At 35.9% G+C, this 26,167-nt stretch overlaps 1 protein-coding gene and 1 long non-coding RNA gene across 2 annotated transcripts in view; one reads left to right on the plus strand and one right to left on the minus strand.

Moving 5' to 3' along the window:
• Positions 1-19,156: 19,156 nt before the first annotated feature.
• LOC145070865 (uncharacterized) lies at positions 19,157-21,705 on the minus strand. The gene is made up of 2 exons (XR_013690116.1): positions 20,658-21,705; positions 19,157-20,545 (listed from the first exon to the last, which is right to left on the minus strand). It is a non-coding gene; the product is annotated as an uncharacterized LOC145070865 (long non-coding RNA).
• A 238-nt stretch (positions 21,706-21,943) lies between these two features.
• Positions 21,944-26,167, plus strand: part of LOC145067474 (ureide permease 1-like) — a 48,043-nt gene continuing 43,819 nt past the window's right edge. Inside the window, exon 1 of the mRNA XM_079014608.1 lies at positions 21,944-22,011. Coding sequence (XP_078870734.1) covers positions 22,009-22,011 — 3 coding nt within the window. The 5' untranslated portion in view covers positions 21,944-22,008. The remainder of the gene's footprint in view (positions 22,012-26,167) is intronic.

Here is a 26,167-nt window from a genome sequence, read left to right on the forward strand (position 1 = left end):
TTAATCATCGTGTAAGCCCCGCGTACGCATCCAGAACCCCCAATCACCCTTGCATGAGTACGCTAATCGTACCACTAGGTACGCCTCGCGTACTCGCTTCATCATTTATACGCTAAGCGTACTTCATTGTACGCCTAGCGTACAACTCCATGGTCAAAATGGGACAATATAAATATACAAGGTTAAAAGAAGAACTTACTGAGACTCAAGCGTTACACTACATGTTGGATGGAATAGGCTAACACTTCTAGGATAATCATAACAAAAGAGTTATTCGAAGTTGGGATGCGACGTTCAGTGAGAATTCATTGTATAAATATGAGTTCAGTACTGTCTGTCATGGAAAGAAACCCGAAGGAAAGGACCAAGTGATGTTTGATAAGATATTAGAAGAAGACATCATGAAGGCACCTAATATCACGGATACACATGAAGGTTATGGAAGCAATATGAGCATGTAAACTATTGTGTTATGTTGCTTATTATAAAATAGATTAAGATTTAAACAACTGAAGCAAAAGAAAGCATCATAAACAACAATGAATCTATGTTTATTAACTTTAAAAAACTAACTAAACCTACAAGAACAATAAACATATTACCTCTAATAGTAATCAAGAAGAAATAAGAGAACCCAAAGTAGAGTTCTTTTATCGCATCTGCACCCTTTGGCTTCAAACAATCAAGTCTTTTCCATTGTGCTTAAGAAAATTCCGATCCATCGAAGGGTGTACTGGAGCTGTTAATATGAGATATCTATGGGAAGAGATAATTATTTATGGTTTTTAAGGTTTTCTAGGATAGAGCTTGCAAGGTTTAATTCTCTCTCTCTCTCTCTCTCTCTCTCTCTATATATATATATATATATATATATATATATATATATATATATATATATATATATATATATATATATATATCAAGGTTGTAAAAATCGCTCGACGTTAGCTAGTCGGTGGACTGGGGTTAAGGGATTAATCGACTAGGCGGAGATTAATCGGGGACCATTAATTGCTAATTTGTTAGATTTTAAAAAATTAAATAGGACTAATATCATATAAAAGTTCATAAATACCACTAATATCATAACAAAAATAGGTTAATATGATAAATACAACACTAATCATACCTCAAATAGTTTCTATTGAGATATAACTTCTTCAAAGTGTTAAAATTTTATCGGGTTCTATTGTTTCAGTCTTTTTGTATTCATGGATTAATCACTAGGCGCTCTCTAATCTGTCGAGTAGCGCCTAGGGATTAATCGGTACCTAATCAGGATTTTTACAACATTGATATATATATATATATATATATATATATATATATATATATATATATATATATATATATATATATAGTCATTTGATCTTTCCTTCTCCCCAAGTTTGCTCAATTATGGTAACAATACCATAATTCAAACTTTAAGCTTTTATTTGATGAAAGACCATTTTCCATAATTTCTAGTTATTTCATTATCTACTAGCAAATAACAAATTAGTCACTCTATTTGTTTATTCTTACTTTTAAGTTTCAACCAAGTGTGTAACCCAATAGGCCACAGTAATTATTAATTGTGTCACTAACTTTTTAGATAATTAGCCATATCTATAACAAAAATATTTGACAAATTTGGAGTACGTGGGAGTGAAGATGAAGGAAGTAAAGTCAAGGACAATGGGTGTAAATCCACTGAGAATGTAACTTTGGGGATACCCCAAACTTTCTAGCAAAGAAGAATGCACTTAAAAATAAGTGGGTATTTAGGGTCTTCAAAATGAGATTTATGGAAGCAAGACATATAGGGCTAAATAATTGCTAAAGGGTTTCCTATAAAAGGAGAGAATTGATTAGAATGAAAATTTCTCATCAATTGTGAAGATGGCCACAATCAGAATGATCCTTGGAATCGCTGTTGCATAAGATTTACATTTAGAGCAACTTGACGTAAATATAACTTTCCTACACGTTGACCTTGATGAAGATATCAACATGGCACAACGTAAAGGTTTTTAGATAAATGAAAAAACACCCAGATGTGTAAATTGAAGAAAAATTTGTGTGGATTAAAGTAAGTTCCAAGGCAGTGTTAGTTGAAGTTTTATGACTTCATTAAGAAGAACGAGTACACGAGATGTGAGAGTGGTCATTGTTTCTATCTGAAGAAGTTCATGTCCTCTTACATCATCCTCTTGCTATATGACATGTAGGAGATCGAAAAGTTGTAGAGTTTATAAGTTGCGAAGTTATTCATATGCAAAGTTTTGTATTGTAATGTCAAAGGGTAGTGTAGTTGTCTATATTGAAGTTCACATGACTTCGATATATCTATGTATTTCTAGGAGCATTTTGTTTTATACTCAATGTCGAAGTCTCTTCATATATTTTGTATATGTTGATAGTACTATAAATAGTACTGCAACATAAGATACTTGCAAGTTTTTACATACTTTATCTTTCAAACTTGTAACCTTGTTGCCTTCCGGATAATATAAGATGAACTAGATTTATTTACTTCTCGTATTCATATTTCTATATGAAATGAGTACTTGATTGCAATCTTGACTCTTCACAAGTTGAAGAAATAGTTTTCCAGAAAGTTTGAGATGGACTTGGGGCTGCTAAGTAGTTTCTTGGAATGAGCATACCGAGAGACAACTTTGTGGGGTCTCTAAATCTAGAGAAAGTTTGAGATGGACTTGGGGCTGCTAAGTAGTTTCTTAGAATGACATAAGTATATCCAAAAGTATATGTAAGTTTAACATGACTAATGTTAAAGCCAAACGCACACCTATCAGGAGTCACTTGAGTTCATCCTAAAATTTAGAAGTAGAAAAAGCATAAATAAAAAGGTTCCCTATGCATCAACAGTTTTCACCATACCAAAAAGTTTTGATATAGCAGGACTCGTCAACAAATTTTTGTCAAATCTTGCGAATGAGCATTAGGAAGGACTTAAGTGATTGCTTTACTACTTAAAAAAACTTCAAAAAATATCCTTATGTTTTAAAAGGTAGGAGGTTGTCATATAAGGTTTTAATGATTATAACTTGGGCGTTATTTGGATTTGAGGAAATGCACTACATATTACATGTTATAGTTGGAGGGACGACCACCAGTTAGACGTTATTACTAAAAAGTACATTGCTCTATCAACCACTAACACTAAGTATATGGCTATATCAAAATGTAGCAAAGAGCTTATTTGGTTAAAGAACTTCCTATCAAATCTAGGCTTGAATCAAGAAGACCATGTCCTAAATTAGGATAACCATAACACATTTCACATGGCAAAGAATCCGATGCACACATCAAGATAGAGCACATCAAGATGAGGAACAATTTAATTAGAAAATTAATAATCGAAGGTAGACTCAACTTACGTAACATCCAGTCCAGGTATAAATAAAATTTTGTGTATAAACCTTTCTTGAGGTGGCCACGACATGATGGAGCACCACCATGATGTAGCGGAGAATTTTGTATCGCGGGTTTTAAATGACCACCACAACATGGTAGCCTATAACCACAACGTGGTGGTGGTTAAATCAACTTTTATGTATAAACCTTCCTTAAGGTGGCCACAACATGGTGGAGCATCACCATGACGTGGCGGAGAATTTTGTATCCTGTGTTTTAAATGAACACCATGGCATGTGGCCTATAACCACGACGTGGTGGTGGTTAAATGAAAAACCTTAATCTCCGAGTTAAATTAATAACCGAAGGTAAACTCAACTTGTGTAACATCCGGTCCAGGTATAAATCAAATTTTGTGTATAAACCTTCCTTGAGGTGGTCACAGCATGGTGGAGCATCACCACAACGTGGATGATAATTTTGTATCGCGGGTTTTAAATGACCACCATGACATTGTGGCCTATAACCACGATGTGGTGGCAGTTAAATGAGAAACCATAATCTCCAAGGTTTGCACTCCTATTTTAGTGAATATGATGGCTAGGGTTGATCACCCTTAGCCTCCATCACACTCTCTCAGTTTCCAAGGAAACCCTAACCTCTAACATGCCTTTTGAGCCTTTAGTGTTGATTTTTGGGTATTAGAAGAAGAAGAAGGTGACATTTGGGCTTGGATTCAACAAGGGACTCTTCTAATCTTCTTGTTGTGCATCTTTTGTACTTTTATAAGCTTTCAAGTTCCATGCTTTTTAGTTTTTTGTACATAGATCTAGGTTTTTAAGCCTTGTTCTTCATGTTGGGACTTATTAGAGTGTTGGAATTCCATAAAGTTGCCAACTTTATGGGTTCCTAGAGTCCCTTTGGGGTTAGGAGTGCTGGATCTGGAATTTCTTAGAATTTTGAACTCGTGCATGTGATCTTGGCCCCCTTTTTCTCTATTTTGACCTAGTTTGAGTTCATGACATGCATTAGACCTGAATTTCTATAAATAAATGATTTTTATGGTTCATTAGAGGATAGAATGCCTTATGGGAAGTTTGAATGGTTGGTTTGATGGATCAAGAGCTTATTAGAATAAGTTGGTCTGAATAGTCACCATGACGTGGTGAATGGTTACCAAGATGTGGTGTATGGTTTCCATGCGACTGTTTCGTCCTCTAGTCACCACGGTGTAGTTAGAGCTAACCACGACGTGGCGACAAGCTAAGTTGACTTGTTGACTTTGACCTCTGACCATGGTTTGACCAAGTTTGACCTAAGGGTATTTTGGGTATTTAGACAATATTTTGAGATAAGGTCACTATTTATTGTATAGGTGATCCATAGAGTTGCTACGCGTAGCTGTGGCGTGATCAACTATCTTTTCAGATTAAGAGGTGAGTTTCCCTCACTATACGTGTGGGTTGAAGGCACCAATGCCAAACCAATAGATTGTGTATCTCGGTATATAGGATGTTGTTATGATGTATTGATATGTTAGATCTATATCATGGTATATAGGATGTTGTTATGCGGTAGTGATCTGTAGATCTGCATATTTGTTTGTTGACTGGTTATATAATTATTTGTTGCTTGATATATATTACTTGTTATGTATATGTTGAGATAATATGTTTAAGGTTGAGACTATACTGCTTTATGCTATCAGTTAACAGACAGGGGCAATCCAACTGGGAGGTTATGGGTCAGGGTAATCAAAGGGGGAGGTTGTGGACCTAATACGTTATATGCAGGGCAATCGAACTAGGAGGTTGTGGGCCAGGGTAATCCAACCGGGAGGTTGTGGACCTAATATGCCAAATTATATAACTTATATGTTTGTGTGGTGGTACCTTGGGGGAACTCGCTAAACTTTGACTTACAGTTTCGGTTTATTGTTTCAGGTACTTCAGATAAACGTGGGAAGGTGAAGGCATGGTTGTACACATCCTTCGATGATATGTTTTGGGAGGTTTTATGATACATTGATCATGGGGATATTTGTATTTGATACTTCATTTGATATGGTTTTGGTTGAAAACAATGGTTACATTACTTGGTATGAAAATTTTTATCGTGATTTTAGGATGTTACAAGTAGAAGAAGTTCCTTGGTATGAAGAATCTAATGGATATGTTTACCAAGGAGGTAACGTTGGAGAAGTTGAAGTTGTATACGGATTTAACTAGCCTTCCATAGAATTGAAGCGAAGGCACATACTAGAGATATAATGGGTTACATTACTTGGATGGAAATAGATTTGTCGATCATTCTCCAAGTGAGATATTATTGAGATGTACATGTTGATAGAACGACAGAGGAGAAGTTGTTGCAAATTCGTCCAAGGGGTAAGCTTACAAGAAGCCTAGGATCGAATTTGGTCCAAAGAATTGTCTCGAATTTAGTAAGGATAAAGCCATTAGGTTGGACCAAAGGTTGAGCTCTGACTAAGGAACACAATATCTTTTGGCATCAAAGTCATGGTTATGATGAAGCTTCCATGTTCTCCAGCTTTGTTGTTTTCTCCAACCTTTTGGTGCTCTCATAGATTCAAACCATTAGTGACAAAGAAGCATTCCCTAGGATAGAGCTTTGATGTTGTCCTTTCTACTCAGAATAGGTTTTGTCATGGGCCTATAAGCGCAACCTAGAAGTTTTAGGTCAACAACACTTTATATATATCTCATTGATTGTAACCCTAGTACAAGCGTGTTTCGAATTGTAAATGTGTTATGAAATGTAAATGTAGTAAATACATATAAAAGTGTATATCATTAATTATCGATAAAATATATATCTAGTTTTTCATGTGGATGTAACTCGATTTTTCAGATCAAGCGAACAACATTAAATCTCTTTGTGTTTCTTTTTAATTGTCTTATCATCTTCGTCATTCTAATTTGTGTTGTGCTTCAGTTTGTCGAAGTGCTTAAAGTACCTCTTAATATCCTAACACAAATATGAGTGGCAACTTTACTAGAAAGAAAAAGACGTTCTCTTGAAAAGCTAACCCTAAAAGAGTTTAATACAAACATGAAATGTATTTTTCTATTGGCATTTATCAACTTAATAAGTTTTGTATAGAATCATTTAACGCACTTATATATTAATGCATATAAAGCTAAAATACAAAATATTTTTAGTTATTCATTAAACCGTAGTAACACCGTCTACACCGAATAACGCGGTTTAGAAGTTTGCAATATGATTTGCAATTTTCAAAAAACTCAAATTGCAAATGCAATGCAATTTTGACTTTAAGCCGCACCACACAAACTCCTAATTAAACCACCAAAGATCTATAAATCTAACGCGACCTGACTTTTGACTCATATCATAATGACATTTGACTCATAACATAATAGTAAGGCTAGTTGGTGTGGACAACATGTTAAGGCATATTAGTACACCAAAAAAATGTCACCTCATATGTCATGTTACCCCCAAGGTGTTATAACACCAAGTGACGAAATAGACAACATGTTATAACACCCACTAATTTCTATGTTATTATTTTTAAAATTATTTTTTTCAATTTAATTTTTAATATTTAAAAAAACAAAAATAATTTAGTAAAACGTGTTATTCAAATAAAACCTAATTTTTTAATTAAACATAACATTTAAAATTTAAAAAAATACAACAAAAACCAAATAACATTTTAAAACAAGGAAAGCTACATCTTTCCCGCTAAATTATTCATCTTAGTTAACAACATATATATAATCACCCAGATCTTCTCGAAGTTTCTTATGTTTTTATGCGTCTTGAATATCAACGACTCTATATAAATATTTCGTTGTCTCTGGTTGAAATTGCACGTGTTTGGGTTCTGTAGCCGAATACTCCGCAATGTTTCGTCATTTATCAGCAATCACCATATTATGCATTATGATACATGCATACATAATATCATGTAGAGTTTTTAATTGATATGGTTGTGTCGCATGTTCAACTATGTGTCATTTTGACTTTAAAACTCCAAAATCACATTCCACATCATTACGTCCTCCTTCTTGTGTTCTCTTGAAAATTTTATCTCTTGGTTCAACTGGGTGGTGAAATGCCTTCACGAATGTGGAATATGATGGATATATTACACCCGTAAGGTAATACACAAACTTATATTCATTTCCATTCATTATGAAAGGAGCATCCGGTGCCTTTTCTAACAAAAGATCGTCAAATATTAGCGACTGATCAAGAACGTTGACATCGTTGTTGGAACACGCAACCCCAAAAAAAGCATGCCAAATCCATAAATCTTGGGAAGCAATAGCCTCTAATACCTTATGGGTTTTAGGTATAACAAGAACAAACTTAATACTCTTAAGTGTGCATGCAACCTAAAACAAGATCTATGTTTTCACTATTGAACCTATAACTAAGAAAATCAAAATAAGAACCCTAGAAACCCTAGGTAATTTTCGAAAAACACAAGAAAAGGCTTAGGATTACATACCTTATTGTTATTATAGTAAATAACAAATATCATTGACTTGTAGAACCTTTGGAAGCAAGCACCACAAATGTCGTGCCTCTAGTGATTCACACCCAAGCTAGTAGATTATGGAGAGAGGAGAAAGGAGAGTGGAGAGCAAAATTTCGGCCAAGCCTTGGGAAGGAAGTGATGGCCGAAAATCATAGCCTATGAGTCCTTATATAGTGTAACTAAGAAACCCTAGCTAACCCTGATTTGAATTAAATAATAATAATTCAACTTTGGTGATTATCCACTTCCTTATTATCCATATGGGTTAATCTAGAAACCCTAGATTACCCCCTTTGAAACCGTCCACCCTCCTGGTGGAAGGTACTAGAGCATTTTGTTCAACTATTGAAAAATTGCACTTTTGACCATGCACTTTTAATTAATTCCATTAATCCTAAAATTAATTCAAACTAATTTCTGATTGATTATTAATTAAATATTACTATTTCTAATTAATATACTATTCTCATAATATATTAATAAATTATATGTTTCAATTTATTAATCAAATAATAAATCAACCTCTTTATCCAAAAATGATTCTTTCCAATTACTTGATTTGAGGGCAATCTAAAAGGACGCGTGTCACGGGACGACTCAATCATCGTGCGCCACTTAGTGTCTTCTCGGACTAAGTGAGGCTAACTTCGATAACTTGGGTGTATTAACGATTTAAGGAAGCAAGAGAAATGACAAGGAACACTTCTATGAAGAAGAGCTTCTTTATATAACTTAAGTTCTTACACAAAAACTTCTCGATGGTTTGGAGCAAATGAGCTCCTCCCTATTTATACTTGATCTTCCCCTTCTAGGGAAGTTTCTAGATAACACTACATTAGTTCTACTTTCATGACTAATCTAGATTGTTCTACTAAGATACAAGTATTTACAAGTATCCATGAAAGGTGCTAAATTATTCTTCGATGTCCTAGAGAAATCTAGGACGCTCCACGGTCTATTAGGCTTTACTTTGTAACTTCTCCCATTTTCTCGAGAACTTCGGAAGGGTATAGAATCTCGATCGTGACACCCTCCCCCACTTAAGTTCTTGACGTCCTCTTCAAGTTTTCGATTTGTACTCCTCGATTTTGCTTCGGAACTGCCACAAATCTTGTTCACGTTCCCAGATGGACTCACTATCTGGTAGTCCTTTCCATCGAACATAGTATTCTGTCCAATTGGGTGTGCCTTGTTTACAGACCGTTCTTTCAGATAAGATTTCTTATACTTCCTTGTCATAGGAGACTATGGTTGCTACTGGGGCTCGATGTGATTAGCTTCGCGATGGATCTTCATTATCACGATTGTATGCTTTAAGGAGACTTACGTGGAATACTGGATGAATTTTTAAGTGGGATGGCAAGTCTAGTTTGTATGATCGGGTCCCGACTTTTTCGAGAACTTTGTAGGGTTCCTCGTATCTTCTTGTTAAGCCTTTGTGTACTTGTCGGGTAGAATTAAACATTCTTTGTGGAAGCTTTACCATCACTTCGTCTCCTCCTATGAACTCTCTGTTGGATATAGTGTCTAAGTCCATAACTATATTTGGTATGTACTTGACCCGACCCGACATGGTCCATTTGGTTTGCACTTCACCCGAACAATTTATGGATAATCTTTTGAGAATAGTATAAGATATGATTTATTAATATATTATAAGTTCTAATATATTAATATAAGATCATATTATTTAATGAGTATTGATCTATAATTAATCTAGGATTAATTTAGAGATCAAAAGTATTGCTAACTAAATATGGGCTCTTATATTTATATAGTGTGGGCTAATGCTTATTTGGAATGGGCTAGGCTTGCTTGGAAAGTCCATGGATACTCCATGGAGCTTTACCCCATGGATCTCATGGAAATGAAGAGACATGTGTATTAGGGTTTACATGGATGTAACCCTAATCCACCACACTATATAAAGGAGCCATTGGTTCTTGAAATCACACTAGTTGTGGTGAGTAAAGTAGAGGGCTGATTTCAAGATAGTTGTGACTATTCTCTCAAGGTTCGAAAGTTTGTGGTGATTTTTGATTTCCATTTGAGGCATCCACACTGTTGGTGCTAGGCTCTAAAACTCCAAGCAATGAACTACAACTACAAGGTAAGTAATCCTACTAGCTTTATTTGATTCAAGTTCCCCATGTCATGCTAGATAGGATAAGAACCTTGGAAAAATAATTATTTGCATGTATCTTAGTCAAACATAGATCCAAGGTTTCTAGGGTTGCATGTACACCATAGGAGTGTTAGAATGCTCAAAACCCAACACTCTCTTGACTGCCTCTTCTCGTCCGCCCATTTCTTCATTTGCTTGGCTGCCTTGTGCAAGTAAGACTTTGCTATATCGAGTTCTTCATTCCATCCTTTTACAAACTTGTATGCCGGTGGGCTTGATCCTTTGTAGCCTTTTGTTAGTTCTTGAGGCGTCAATGGTTGTTGACCTGTTATAATCTCGAAAGGACTCTTCCCCGTAGCTTCGCTCTGTTGTAAGTTATATGAAAATTGGGCCACATCAATTAGCTTGGCCCAATCCCGTTGGTTTGCACTGACAAAATTCCTCAAATATATCTCGAGTAATTGATTCACCCTCTCGGTTTGGCCATCGGTTTGAGGGTGGAAACTAGTTGAGAAGTGGAGTTCTGATCCCTTTATCTTCAATAGTTCTGTCCAAAACTTTTCTGTAAAGCGGGGATCTCTATCACTTATGATGTTTCGGGGGAGTCCCCAATATTTTACGACATGCTTGAAGAATAACCGTCCTACTTCTTCAGCAGTGCAGTCCCGTGGGGCTGGTATAAACGTTGCATATTTGGAGAACCGATCCACAACCACCATTATTGAGCCGCACCCTTCGGACGTGGGTAATGCTGAAATAAAGTCCATCGATATGCTCTCCCATGGTCGCTCGGAGATTGGTAGTGGCTCCAACAAACCTGCCGGTTTGGCTTGTTCCACCTTGTCTTGTTGACAGACAAGACAAGTCCTTATGTATGCATCTATGTCACTCCGCATATTGGGCCAATAATAGGATCGTTCTATGATTTCCTTCGTGCGATGAGTACCCGGATGTCCAACCCATTTCGAATCATTACATCCCTTTAAGATTTCTCTCCTCAAGTTGTTCCATCTTGGGACATAAATTCGGTTACCGACCATGATAAGAGTCTGTCTTCGACCCAAAATTTTCATGTCTTTCCTTCTCTTGCCATTTCCACCAAGTTTTTTGTTAGTGGATCATGGTTCAATCCTTCCTTGATTCGATCAGCGAGATCACATGTTACTCGAGAGATGGCTGTAAGTTCAGCCTTTCGACTAAGGGCATCACTGATTACATTGGTTTTTCCTGGCTTATACTCCATGACATAATCGAATTTTGCCAAGAAATCTTGCCAACGAGCTTGCTTAGGGCTTAGTTTCTTCTGATTTTGGAAGTAACTAGTCGCTACATTGTCGTTTTGGATAACGAACCAACTCCCAAGCAAATAGTGTCTCCATACTCGAAGGCAATGTATGATTGCTGTCATTTCCTTTTCGTGTACCGGGTATCTCCGTTCCGTATCATTTAGTTTCCGACTTTCATAGGTCACTGGATGGTCATCTTGTAATAATACTCCTCCAATCGCGAAGTCTGACACATCCGTTTGCACCTGGAATGGATTAGTGTAGTCTGGTAGCTTCAAGATTGGTTCCTCCATGACAGCTTTCTTTAGAAGATCAAACGTCATTTGTTCTCATTCCATTCCCATGAAACTTTCTTTTTAGAAGGTCGGTGAGGGGAGTAGCTTTGGCCGAGTATCCCGATATAAATCTTCGATAGTAGTTTATAAGGCTTAAGAACGATCGTAGTTCAAAAACGTTCTTTGGCGGCTCCCATTATTGGTTTGCTCGTATCTTGTTGCTATCCATATGGATCTTCCCATCAACAATCTTATGTCCTAGGAACGTTACTTCTGGTTGGGCAAATGAACACTTCTCTATCTTTATGTATAATTGGCTTTCCCTGAGTACTTGGAAAACTAACCGCAAGTGTTCAACATGCTCTTCTAACAACTTTGAGTAAACTACTATGTCGTCTAAGTACACCACCACAAATTTGTCCAAGAATGGGTGGAATATCTTATTCATAAAGTGCAGAATGTGGCAGGGGCATTCGTCAATCCAAAAGGCGTGACTAAGAATTCATAAGAGCCATACCTTGTCACACACGTCGTCTTCAGTTCGTCCCCTGCTGCTATGCGTACTTGCCAACAACCAGACCTTAAGTCCAACTTTGTGAACCATCGTTCACTCCTGAGTCGGTCGAATAGATCAGCTACCAGTGGGATTGGATACTTGTTCTTTATCGTTACTTTGTTCAGTGCCCGATAGTCTATGCACATTCTTAGACTCCCATCAAGCTTCTTCTGGAACAAGACTGGGGAACCTAATGGGGCCTTTGAGGGGCGGATAATTCCGGAATCTAGTAGCTCTTTCAATTGTCTTCTAAGATCTTCCAACTCAGGTGGAGTCATTCTATAGGGACACATTGCTGGCGGCTTAGCTCCGGGCTTGAGTTCTATCTCGTGATCCACTTCCCTTCTTGGTGGCAACTTCTTTGGCAACTCTGGAGGCATCACATCCTTGAATTCTTCTAGTACTTCTTTCACTGTCTTTGGTATTTCTTTGTTGGGCGGGGTGGTTTCTTCCTTCAACGTTGCTAAGTATGTCATTTCTCCTTTCTTTAGTCCCTTGTTGAGTTGCATGGTTGATAAGATCCGGGACTCTGTTTTGCTTCTTTCTAAGGGTACAATGTGTATCGTTGAATCCTTGGTGATACGCATGGTTTGATTTTCGAACGAGAAAGGGCATACCTGGTCGAAGAACTCCATCCCCAAGACCATTCAATAATCATCCATGGGTACTACGGTTAGATCGATAGAACCCTTCCATCCTTTGATCTCGACAATTACTCCATAAGCGACTCCAAGAATAGGCTCGGAAGGAGAGTTGACAGCTTTCAACCAGCCTATTTCATTGGTGTATTAAATGTTCATCTTTTCAGCTTCATTCTTAGAAAGGAAATTATGGGATGCACCTGTGTCTACTAAGGCTTTAGTGACTTTGTTGTTTATACTAACGGTCACAAACATGAGTCCTCGTTCTTTCTTCGTGTGGGCCTCTTCTTTTGCCACCGAATTGAGGCGTCGCATGGAGCCTAGTTGTGCCTCGTCTCTCTCTTCCTTTTCTTCTTCGAAGACCAAAGCATTGAAACTTTTCTTCTTGGGACAACCTTTAATTAGATGAGGGTCGTCACATAAGTAGCACTTGACTTCCCTTCGAGGTCCTCCTTCAATCTCCTTCCCCTTGAAAGTTGATGGTCTTGTAGTGGGTTTATTGTCCTTCTGTTGCGGCCTTGTTGTTGTTCTCTCTCCGCCACTAGGTTTCCTAATCGCAGTATCTCTTCGGAAGTCCATAAGGTCTTCCACTACTGCTATAGCTTCGTCAACATCTTGGACGTTCCTCCTCTTAAGCTCGTTATAAGCCCAAGATTGTAGTCCATCTTGGAAGTAAAATAACTTGTCTTTCTCTTGTAAATCGGGCAACTCCAACATTAAGGCGGTGAACTCTGCCACGTAATCTTTAATAGACCCGACATGTTTCAATCCTTAGAGTTTCTTCATGGCAACGTCCTCAGCATTATGGGGACATAATTGTTTCTTGAGTTGTCTCTTAAACTCGTCCCAAGTATTTATGACATATAAGCCTTTCTTAATGTTGCCATGCTTCCGCCTCCACCATAGTGTTGCGTTTTCACTCAAGTACAGAACGGCCGTGTCTATTTTGTACTTGTCCTCCCTTACTCCGATAGCATTGAAATAACATTCTAGGGACCAGAAATATTCCTCGAGTAGTTTAGGATCACGCTTACCTCCATATCTTGAGGGCTTGGGTGCTTCTGTGTGTGGCGTCATCTTTGTAACCGTTCCTCCAGCAATTGCGGCTTTGCACAGATTTACTTCAGCTTCCAACGTTGCTACCTTCTCACGGAACTCATTCCGCAAGGTGTTGATAAGTCCAAGGACTTCTTCTTTGATGACATCGATGGTCTCCTTCAATCAATCGCTCGTGTCACTTATCTCAACAACGAATTGATCGACGATATCCTTCTATTTAAGGATCTCACTGACGTTGATCTCCGTCCTTGTAAGCTTGTTTTCTAAGGTTGCCAAGGCATCTATTGATTGGTCCCTCTTCTTCGACTTTCTTCGTTTCTCCTCGACGACAGGGGGCACGTTTGCTACTTTGCTACTTCCTCCTTCCATAACTTCGATCTCTTGCTTTCACGAACTCTGCGCTCTAATACCATGTGTCACGAGACGCCTCAATCACCGTGCGCCACTTAGTGTCTTCTCCGACTAAGTTAGGCTAATTTCGATAACTTGGGTGTATTAACGATTTAAGGAAGCAAGAGAAACGACAAAGAACACTTCTAAGAAGAAGAGCTTCTTTATATAACTTAAGTTATTACATGAAAACTTCTCGATAGTTTGGAGCAAATGAGCTCCTCCCTATTTATACTTGATCTTCCCCTTCTAGGGAAGTTTCTAGATAACACTACATTAGTCCTACTTTCATGACTAATATAGATTGTTCTACTAAGCTACAAGTATTTACAAGTATCCATGAAATGTGCTAAATTATTCTTCGATGTCCTAGAGAAATCTAGGACGTTCCAGGGTCTATTAGGCTTTACTTTGTAACTTCTCCCATTTTCTCGAGAACTCTGGAAGGGTCTAGAATCTCGATCGTGACACTGTGCTACTATCAATTCAAGTTTATACCAATTATAGTTATGTGATTAGACACCTAATCCAACAATACCAACGAAGGGCGTTCCATGATGATCACTTACATACTGGCTTTTCTATGCCACGGGACAATTTCTCCAGTTCCAGTGTGTGCAATCAGTGCTTCCAGTTATACCCGAAAAACCATGTCTTTCTTCATGTGCCGCATATAGTTATTGGATATCATTCAACGAAGGTTTGGGCAAATAAACGTCACGGAAGGTTTCAATAACACATCTCGCCATTATACACAAACTTTCTCTTACAATTCTCTCAAACATTCTCATATAATCGTCAACGGAATCAAGCGACTCCCCAATAGCCATAAACTTAATTGCCACAATATAGTTTTGTCACCATGTGAATCTTGGCTTACCTCTAACATCATATCTTATTTGGAATCGTTTGGCTGGTAGACACAATTATCGGCAAAATAATCGTTAACTTGACATCGATATCCTTCTGTGTGAATTCTGTTTGACATCATAGGTTCGTAAAATATTGTTTCATCATAGAAACGATGATATCGTCATCAACATCATCGTTGCATGGATGAAATGAATCAAACAAATACATTTTTTTTGGAAGTATTGAAAGTTTATGAAATATAAAGAAAAAAAGTAAAAGAGGTAATTAAAAATAAGGTAGTAGTATGTGTTTATAAATAAATGATTTTTTTAATGAAATCTGACTGTACAAAGTTCGAGTTTGGGAAAAGTAAAAAAATAAATGTGTTGTAGCTCGTTACTGTCAGAGACCACAAAACGGGAGTAGAGGGGGGGGGGGGGGCAGGGGGGTTTACCACGCCGTTATCCTTGTGTCATGTCGACTTCAACGGGGTTCAAAGACCCTGTGTCGTATACCCTAATTATGTTTCACTTTGTACACAGTGGCGGCAACAGTAGGGAGCTAGCCGGTGCCCCCCTCCAACTTGTCTACCTATAATATTTTTTTATGATTTTTTGTTTGATCGCTTTTCTTTTTTGTGATTCATATGCAACTTGGGCTATTACATAACATTAATCCGATCCTTGGATATTCTTTGACCAAGAAGATTTTAGAAGAAATAATTTTTCTAAGTTACGTATACACAATTGGTAAGAGACAAAATAGGAGAACAGATCGCAACCAAGAGATAAAAAGAATTGAAAAAGTTGCAAAAGTTAGAAGTTAAAAAGACAAAGATTCAAAGAAAACGAGTCGTCTTCCCGCTCCCACCGTATTCTCGGATGAATCGCCTCACCCAACCCATCGATTGCATTGCGCCGCCACCATTTTCCTCTTCTTGCCATCAACCTCCATCTCGGAAAGACCATCGCCGGTGTCCTTCATGTCTCTCTCTTCGGAAAGTTAGTTGTAGAGTGAGCTCCATATCTCTCTCTTTCTCTTTCTCCATTTGAGGTAAAAATGAAAGCATATTTTGCTGTAAATATTCGTGAATGATGGTTATAGTTTTTGATATATGTGATGCTTAGACCTTCTCAAATGGACCATGATTTTGGTGTTATTACACAAAATTTTACTCCAATGGAACCGTAAAGTGGTCGACATTTTTGTGTGAAGAAATTTTGGCCGGCATATATACGAGGGCACTATTCATCACACCAAATGTCTTTTGTACTAAATATCATTTAATTTAACAGTCGTTTTTAACTTTATCAATATTATATTATAGTTTATTATATTTGTATTTTATAAATATTACAATTTATATTAAAATATCTTTATGGTGTAAATTTTTAGTATGGTTGGAATGAAAATTGTATTTTAATGTTAAAAAATCCTTATTTTTATGGTTTTAGTATTTTATGATTGGAGTTGGTCTTATAATCCCAACACCATTTTTTAATATCTGAGCCTTTTATGTGTTTATGTGTTACTGTTTTAGATGATGATTTTATTTTATTTATATTATCTTTATTTAAATGTCTAAAAAGTTATATAGATTGTCATTTTATTCAACTTTGCATTCTTAATTTAATTTAGTCATTACTTTTATACCTAAATTATATATTTTATTTTACAAGATATTTATACAAAATTTTATTTCATCATACCGATATACATTATGATTGACATACATATTAATATTTAGATATATTGTTTAAATGGGAAACATTCACTTGCTTACATCGACACAATTGTGTTTAAAATTAAAGATAACAACCAACAAATTGTTAACATGCCTATTATTACGATCGTAATATAAGCCCTCATTATTCTTAATTCACGATGTGATATAAGCCCTTCTTATTTTTAATTCTTGGCTTCGCTCCTGTGTGTACAAAGTTTTCCACATAAACATGACTAGGTTATAACCCGTGGAAACCACGGGCTACAAAGTAAAATATTATATAGGCTATAAAACTAATAGTCATTATTCACTTATTTAAAATCACTAATTTATTTACAAAATCCGATGTATTAACAACGTGATACATGGGTTAATAACTTAAAATAACAAAAATACATAGGTTCCTAACTTAAGATAACAAAATTAATATGTTTTCATGTTTGATGATCCTCAAGAGCTATAGATCCCCCCCCCCCCCCCCCCCCCCCCTCCTCTTAAAACCTGAAATTAAAATTTTCTTCTTTTCTGAAAGGTGGCTTTTGGAACTAAATCTGTTCTTTAAAATGCAAATTTGTAAGATTTCCATAGAAATATAGAGCTTCATTGTTTTATTATTATAAGACATTTTGGTTTCTATAGGAAATTGAGGTTGAAATTTTGTTTTGTTTCATTTTGTTTAACCCTTTTGGTATAATTTTAGGAAAGTTTTATCAGTAACTCAATCACAACCGATATAAAATATGATATTACTGTTAAAATAAAACTAAAAAAAATCATGGTCAAGATTGATGGACTTTTCAATATATAATGATGTAATAAATTTTAAATGAAAATACAATGTTATAATAAGAATAAACAAAAGTATATTCCAATACTAAGAAAAAAATGAAAAGATGATCGGCAATTCTTGTATTTAACCCTTATTTTTTCTCTTAATATGAATATGATTTACAAAACATAATATAAATTTGAATAAAATATAAACACAAACATAATATAAATTTGAATAAAATGTAAACAAAAACACAATCAATAATGAAAATGACATTGATAAACGAAATAATATAGGTAATAAATAGTGAATGATTTGGTATAAAACAAATAGCAACCAAATCCAAATCTATGTATATAAATAAAAACTTAGAAATGAAAATTCAAATACCATCTAGATTGTAATATGCGAATTAGATTTAATTAGTTGCAAGTTAGGTATGTAGTTGCGTACTACGATTGCGACAAATAGTTTCCTTTCGGTGATTTTTTTTTTTCAAAAATATTTGAGATTGCAAAAGAAGTGTAATATAATGAGATACAAATGAGTTGATGTTGTGTAATTGATAAAATTATCGTTTATTTTATAAAATCTATTGTTAAACATTTGTTTAGCGATTTTTGTCGCTAATGTGTGACCCGATTATCACCAAAAATTGATGTGAATTGCTATAAAATAATAAACAACAAAATTCATAATCGTTTATATAAATAAAAATGTAAACTAGAAAATGTAATTTAGCTATAGTTGAAAGAGGAAGTACAATGATGTAGTATAAGGGAATGAATTTAAGGTATTATAAAAAAAACAATTGATAGTATGTTGCTTTATTGTTAAACCTACAGTGTACTAATAGAAAGCTTGTAAGTACATTGTTATAGTTAGGTAGGATCCTTAAAGTATAGTGTCTTAATAAATCATCGTCTATCGGGTCATTTTTTAAAGCAAATAGAGACCATTTAAGAAATGTGTTAAAGTTGGTAGATCGACTATCATGATTTTTTTTCCTATTTTAAAGTTTATATTTATCTTTTCTCTTTCGCCTTATATTTATGAAAATGAGGATGTAGGAAAAAAAAATGGATAACAAAAATTGTTAAAATTTAGGGCGTTCCAAGCTTATAAAGCCACAAACATAACGATTTTTTTAATAAAATTTGTATCTAAAAAATTGCTACAAAAATATACATAATTGTAGTAAATTTAAAAAACATAAGTTTTTATTATTTGGTAACCAACGTACTAATAAACTTCACCTAATATTACAAAGTAAAAAAAAAAATACAATCTTTTACGATAAATGGAAAAAAAATATAAAATAATATTTGAGTTTATAATTGCTCAATCACAATTGTATAGCATTTTAATATGTTTTTTAGTAATTTAAAAAAATATATTTGAATCAAATAGTTGATTGTTGAAAAATGAAAGTTAAAGGAACACAGGGACATTGGGTTTTCCATATACAACGACTAAGAAATTTGATACATTAAATGATTAATCTATCATTTAACTCGTTTTTTTAAAAGCACCGGATCAATTAGGGAACACCAAAATCACCAAGCACCATAGCATTGAGGACACAACACATTAAAACTTGCAACATCTTTATTGTGACTTGAAGTTAAATATCCCAATAATAGCAATGTACTTCCATGGTTGACACCCAACAGAAACAATGAATTGCTGATGGTAAATAGAACCAAGTAGAAACTATGTCTTCACGAAAGCTCCATACTAACCTTGGGGTAAAATTGTCTAAAACTTTCATCGGGTGATTAGCACCTTTTTTGATACTTCCAACGCCTTCAAATTAAACATGATCTTTAACATTCACCAAATTACCATCCAATGATATTGACAATCTTTCAGACCAGCCAATTTGTAAACAGGGGTATAATTGTCCATATTTTGCCTAAGGGAAAATCAACCAAATTGGAGCATCCGACAACAACAGATCGTGATTAAACTTCGCCTTCACCGTGTATCCTCTCTGTTGTATAATAATTATCTCCAGATTGCATTGATATTTCTGTTGATGACACTAAGTGCTTCATTGAGCAGAAACACTGGCAAGCTTAGTGAGATAAATTGACAACTTACAGTTACATAATGGAGAACAAAAGTGTAAGTTGCTTACCGTGTTCAGAAGTAAGGATGTAAAAAACATAAACGGCTTAACAAAATACACATATTAAACAGATTGTATGGTTTGTACAATTGAAAATAAAAAAATTAAATCAACAAACTATAACAAAATATTAACATAATGACTTTTTAAACAAACCACCATGCCTAGTTTTTCCTTGAAAATTAAACTTTACCAAAAAGATATTAACTTTGATCAATTTTCTGAAATCATGTAATTATAACCATAATAAGTACATAAGCAAAAATGAAGAAAAGTCTTAAATTTCAGTTACCATAGTTGATGTAGTGTCAGCAGTTCAAACTTCATTTGGTTCGGCTCAGGAGTATGAAAGCAACACTGACCATGGATACATCTAGTTTTATGAGAGCCTTGCTAGAAATAATAACATCACCTGCTGAATCAAATTCAATCGTATGTTATGCTATATTTTCCTTTTCTTTTTTCTTTTGTGTTTTGTTTTTTGTTTTGTGATATGGTAATGGTATAGAACATTTTGGGTTAGGCTCAGGAGTATGCAAGCAACACTCGACGGACCTGTTTTGTTTACATGGTGTCTACTGGTGGTACCCAGTCCACCACCCATTTATAATTTAAAGCCAAGTTCAATGCATGGTGGATTCACAGTATTCACAGTCTACTACCTTATCAATTTGGCTGCATCTACCTCTCTACTAATATCACGTATCTCTGTATTTTTTTTCACTTAACTCATCAAAGCAAAAGTATGGCTTCTATATCAACTCACAAACAGGGTGTACATCTAATTACCATTATATAAAATCTTAATAATCTTCTTTCACATCCAAAGTGCAAACATTACCTGTTGTAAAAAAATATAGGGAAAATTATTGGATGTAATGAAAAAATGTCAATTTAGACAAAATCAACAAAAATAAACAAAATTCAACTACAAATTGGAGTGAAGAGCTTACTTTTTGGGGGAAGAAGGATTTTGGGTTCGATAAAAAATGAAGAACAGATGCCGATATCTCCAAAAATATTTAAGTGATACTTGGTATAAAAAAACCTAATGTTTCATTCAAATCGCCTTATGGCAGTTAGGGTCAATGGTCATCAGTTGAGTCACCGGTCGTCCGATTGTCACCTATGTTGAGAAGAGCGATATCTGCTTGAGGCGGCAGCGAGAGAGGTGGTGGAAGACCCTGGTCGATTGATGTTCGTCTCTCTGCCAATCGGTCTGTCATCCACTTCAAATTTTGCCATCGTTTCCTCCTCTTGTTCCACCATCGAAGCTTACCAAAAAGATCAAAGAAAAGGAGTCGGATGGAAATTAGAGGTTACAAAGCAAGAATGTTGAAATATTAAAGGGACGACTGATTTTACAACTAAAGGGAGAGAATTAGGGATTTTGAAACCCAAATCACAGCTAATCAAGGGACCGAGATTTGAGGAAGACCGAAGATTTAGAAGATAAATTCTTGATTTTCATATTGAAATATGAAAATTGAAGAGGAAAGTATTTGACTGGTATATAAGGAGCGAGAGGGATAATTTGAGAATTTCACCTTGATAAAATGAGCGGGAATATAAGTTAGGAGAGGGGCTTAGAGAATGCCAAGTGGCAGAAAAGTAATTATTTATTAGGATAGGGGATTAGGGGACGAAACCATATTACGAATGCCTTAACGAGCATAATCGTAGCCGTTAACAAAGAATATAATTTGATAAAATTTCAAAGTTTACCTTAATTTCCACATGGACACCTGGAGAATAAAATATCTGTTTTTAACATGTCTCGGGTCATGAGGTGGGATATATGATCTGTCAAAATAATAAGAAGCCCGATATCCGCTTTATCTTTGTAGAATCACAGCACCACACCACCTCTCCACCTCTCCTAGTCTCGATGCATTTTTTTTATTTCTTAAACTTGCCTTCCCAACAAGAATCAAGTTGGAATCTTTAAGGATCTGAATTAAAAGCATAAATAAAACTCCATTAGTGGTGCTGCATCTTTGAAGGCTCACATCATTTCTTTTCTTGCTCATCTCGAAAATATCTTGGTACGCAATCATTATTGTTCATGAAAGTGACCTCATTGCTATATGAAATGAAAATTTTCTGGCAATATGTGCTACTTTATTTTGTTTTTTTGTTTGTAGAATTGAATTACCTTTTGTTCTATGATTGGTTGGTATTATGTCTTTTTATTTTATATATTTATAGGGTTGTCGTGATTGTTAAGTAGCTTCAGATTCTTTGGAGATTAGCAATTTCTTTTAAACTCAGTTCCCGATTTTTTGTAAACTGCTTTCCACTGCAATGGTGGGTTTGACCGTTTTTTTCTTTCTTGTCAAAGATGCAAACTACGTCTTATGCTTTCGGATATTCGTTTCTTTATGGTTAATTCTGTTTGTTTTCATGTATGTCATCATCTTAGTACCCCCAGCTTACGTTGGGCGTACTTCCGTGCTGGCCACCTTGCATGCATGGTACCTTCTTTCTATTTTTCTCCATTAGGGACCGTTGAGTTTAAGAGGTTGCGTCATTGGGCCTTAGTAGTTCTATCCATTTTGTACTCTTGGTTTAGGCCTGTCCAACCATGTTTATCTTTCTAGGTTTAGTATATAAGGTGCATGCATGCATCCTTGTCATTAAGGTTTTTCATTTATTATCGTATCTATTGTACCATAAACCCTAGCACACCTCTATAGTAGAAGTTCTTAATCGAGCTCTTTTGAGGTGTGAGTATATTTTAATCATTCGACATACGGTTGATTCATTGAGTGTTCTAGTATTTGTTATTCTTATTGATTTACATGTTAAAGATCTAATCGATCTAAAGAGTTTTCAACTCATCAATTGGTATCAGAGCGGGAGACCGTGTAATTCTCTCTACTGTTCATCTTCTTCTCTTCAAGGTTCATCAATGGCAGATTCCTTTTCTACTCACGAACAAAGCACCCAGTCTTCTATTCTTACCATCAAACCAAATCAAAACCTGATCATTGATCTCACTCCTTTCCAGTATGATCCCTACATGCTCCAAGTGGTTTAATGCCTCAAATATTCACCACTTGTAGTTGCCCTAACCAAGGTGGAATATGTCCCAATGTCGTTACTTTCTCAAGTCTACTCTATAGCAGTATACGATAAAGTCAAGGAGAGGATCTTCTTTGAAATATTCAATCAAAAGACGTCGATTTCAAAAGCTAGGTTTTGCTTGCTGTTAAGGTTAATCATCGATGACTCCATGATCAACCCAGATTCAATCACCACAACAAAGCTCTTTACAATGTTTTATGATATGGGGTACACTAAAGTCCTTACCACAGTGACAAAGTTCAAGAAATCTTGCCTTCCTCCACAGTGGAATGGTCTTTTTACTCTCCTCTTCAAGGGTTTATCGAAGAGGGCTGCAGGGTCTGATGAGGCAAGCGCAAGGCGTTCATGACCCTTCTCTATGGGCTACTATGGGGTTAACATGGACTTTGGGTTTATTTTATGGTCTCAACTAGTTCAAAGTCTCAACTCTACTTCTCGCTATTCTGAAATCTCTTGTGCTAGGTTTTGGACCCTCGTTACTCAATGGGCGATGAAGAAGTTCCAAGTTCCAACAATGGCAGACTCGCTGATGTCGTCAGTTGCTACATTTCACACGACAAAAATAATTGTTTTTGATCCAACAAAGTTTCAATTCATTGGTTCGGTTCAAGAATATATGTACATGTGTGTTTCCAGTGAAAGCAAGTTGATAAATGAATACAAGAAGCTTCTTCCTACGAGACCTAGGCAGCTCACTCCCGAAATGCAAAGCTCGCTGGACGCTGCAGATAAACCAGCAAAACGAGGGAAGAAGTTTGAATGAAAAAGCGAGAAGGAAGGTCCCTTATAAAAAGTTGCTATGCCTAAAAAGCGAAAGTCTAAACAAGCAACTCTTTCTGCTCCAAAGAAGCGAAAGATTAAGAAGAAGGCACACAAGCCGAAGGCTCCTTCTTTAAGTGATTTCGAATATGTTCCATCTGACCAACAACCCGAACCAGAGTCAAGTGATGATGAAGCTTCTCAGCATGAGAGTTCGCTCAAAGGTAATTTGCCTCCTCCTTCACCAGCTCATCAAGGTAACCGAACTTCACCTCCTCCTTCTCCTACACACTCCATTCCTATTACCATTGCTTCGTGCCCTCCTCCTATTTCCTCTTCAACTGTCTCTTCTATACCAATCCCAACACCCATGTTCACTGAAGTTACCACCATCAGCACTTCTACAACAAAACCTCAAGTTCGTGTCAACGTATCTGATATGCGGGTACCTACTTCTTGTTGGATTAGTTTCTAAGCCTGTAACTATATTTGGTAAGTACTTGACCCGGTTGTGCATGGTCCTTTTGGGTTGCCTTCACCATAGCAACTTGACAACGTGATTTATAAAGAGAGAAGAGATATTATTATTAATATATTATGAGAGTAATATATTAAAGGAATAATAATATTATTTGATTGATGTAAGTCATAAATTAATTAAGAATTAATTTGGTGACTTAAAGTGGTTAATTGAATAAAGGGGCATAAACTGTCAAATGTGTGATAGTTATGTTTTTGGGCTATGAATCTTTATGTACATTAAGGTGGACTATTTTTAGGGATTGGATATCTTAAAAATCGTTCAAGCCTTATATCTAGAAGGATCTTTGGATTGCTTAGGGCCTAAGTTATTCAATTAGGGTTAAGGGTGTAACCCTAGTAGCTCATAGTATAAATAGACCCCACGAGTGAGGGAAATCTGCCACTCTTGCAAGAAAGAAACCCTATAGCCAATTTCCTCACCTCTCTTCTCTCTCAAAATCATCCTCTTGCTAGTTGGTGTTTGTAAGCCATTAGAGGAGTGACACTTGTGACTCTAAGTTCCAAGAACAAGAAGATTCAAGCAAGTAACTTAAGGTATTCGTCTAGATCTGATTTCATATGTTATGATTCAATTGTTTACATTAGATCTAGAATTTCAAGCCTTTGATACATTGCATGTTTAATTAGAGAAACCTAGATCCAAGCATTAGGGTTTGCATGCGCACATAGGAAAGTTCTTATGGCTCAAACCCATCAGTGGTAACCCTAGAATTTTACAAGTTTAAAATTCAACATTATACTATCATATTATTACAAGCTTAATATATATATATATATATATATATATATATATATATATATATGATTTAAAATGCTAGTCTTACCGTTAGTAGGCCTCATTCACGAAGTCGATCTATAAGGTGGGTAGTATAAGGTTGCTACCTATAAAATGGCGCTTAATGGGTGTACACTCACACCCACCGCTTGCTTGACTGGTGGAGGGTCGTTAGCCGAACGGGTAGGATAGGGCAATCCTCTCCTCATTAATAAGTATAATGAATCTATACAAAGTAACTAAACGTGTTTCATAAAATTCCCAATCTTAGTTACTTTAGGAAAAATGAATTCATGCAATCCCATGAAATTACACTTTGTACCCTTGCTGAGAAGTTAGTGGAGCATGTGTGGTTAACCAACACACTAATTAGTTCTAAGAAATTATAGCAAAGGGTGACTCATTGTTTGTCATAGTTCGATGGAGCGTGTGTGGTTAACTGGCACATCGAATAAATGACTGTAACAATGAGGGCATCACGTATATTTGCATGGTTATTCACACCCGCTTTGTGATCACTAGCATCTCAGTCACAAACTAGAGGGGCATATCGAGATTCAAACATGCCATTGAAAAGTTCAATGAATCTCAAAGAAATCTAGGAATTCTCAATACATTTAAAATTTAAGCTTATGTTTTTCATGGTGAAGAATTGGTGAATCGTCATTCACTTACCTCCAAATTATTTGCATGTTGGATTACGGCATCCCTTTTCTAATGTGTGAATAATGTTGTTGGGTCCTAGCCCTAATTTTTCATTTTGGGTGTTTAATTAGGGATTTAATTCTAATCAAACTTTATTCCATTCTATTTGTAGATGTCTACCGCGAACAACGTTGCTGCTAGCTCATTCACACTAATGAGCCTTTGTCAAAAAGTGACTTTTGACGGATCGAACTTTAGCGAATGGATAAGATACATTCGCACACTTGCGCGCTACAAGGACAAAGAGTATGTCCTCGACGAGAAGCTCGAAAAGATCAATCCAGAAATCACTACTCCCGAAGAAATGGCTATCTTTGAGACCCATGAGCATGACGCAACGAAAGTCCATTGAATTATGCTAGCCACAATGAACCCTGAATTCCAAAAGTCCTATGAGGACATGTATCCGTACGAAATGCATCAAGACTTAATGGAGAGATACCACCAAAGCACAAGGCAAGAGTGCTATGAGATCATCACGAACATGATCACTTCTAAGATGGGAAGTGGAGAGTCTCTAACCATGCACTTTCAAAAGATGCAAAGATATGTTGATCGTCTTCGCAAGTTGAATGTTAACTTTGGGGAAGATCT

Source organism: Lactuca serriola, chromosome 8, assembly GCF_051521515.1.
Source record: "Lactuca serriola cultivar US96UC23 chromosome 8, Lser_US96UC23_V15, whole genome shotgun sequence".
In the NCBI taxonomy this organism is placed as follows: domain Eukaryota; kingdom Viridiplantae; phylum Streptophyta; class Magnoliopsida; order Asterales; family Asteraceae; genus Lactuca; species Lactuca serriola.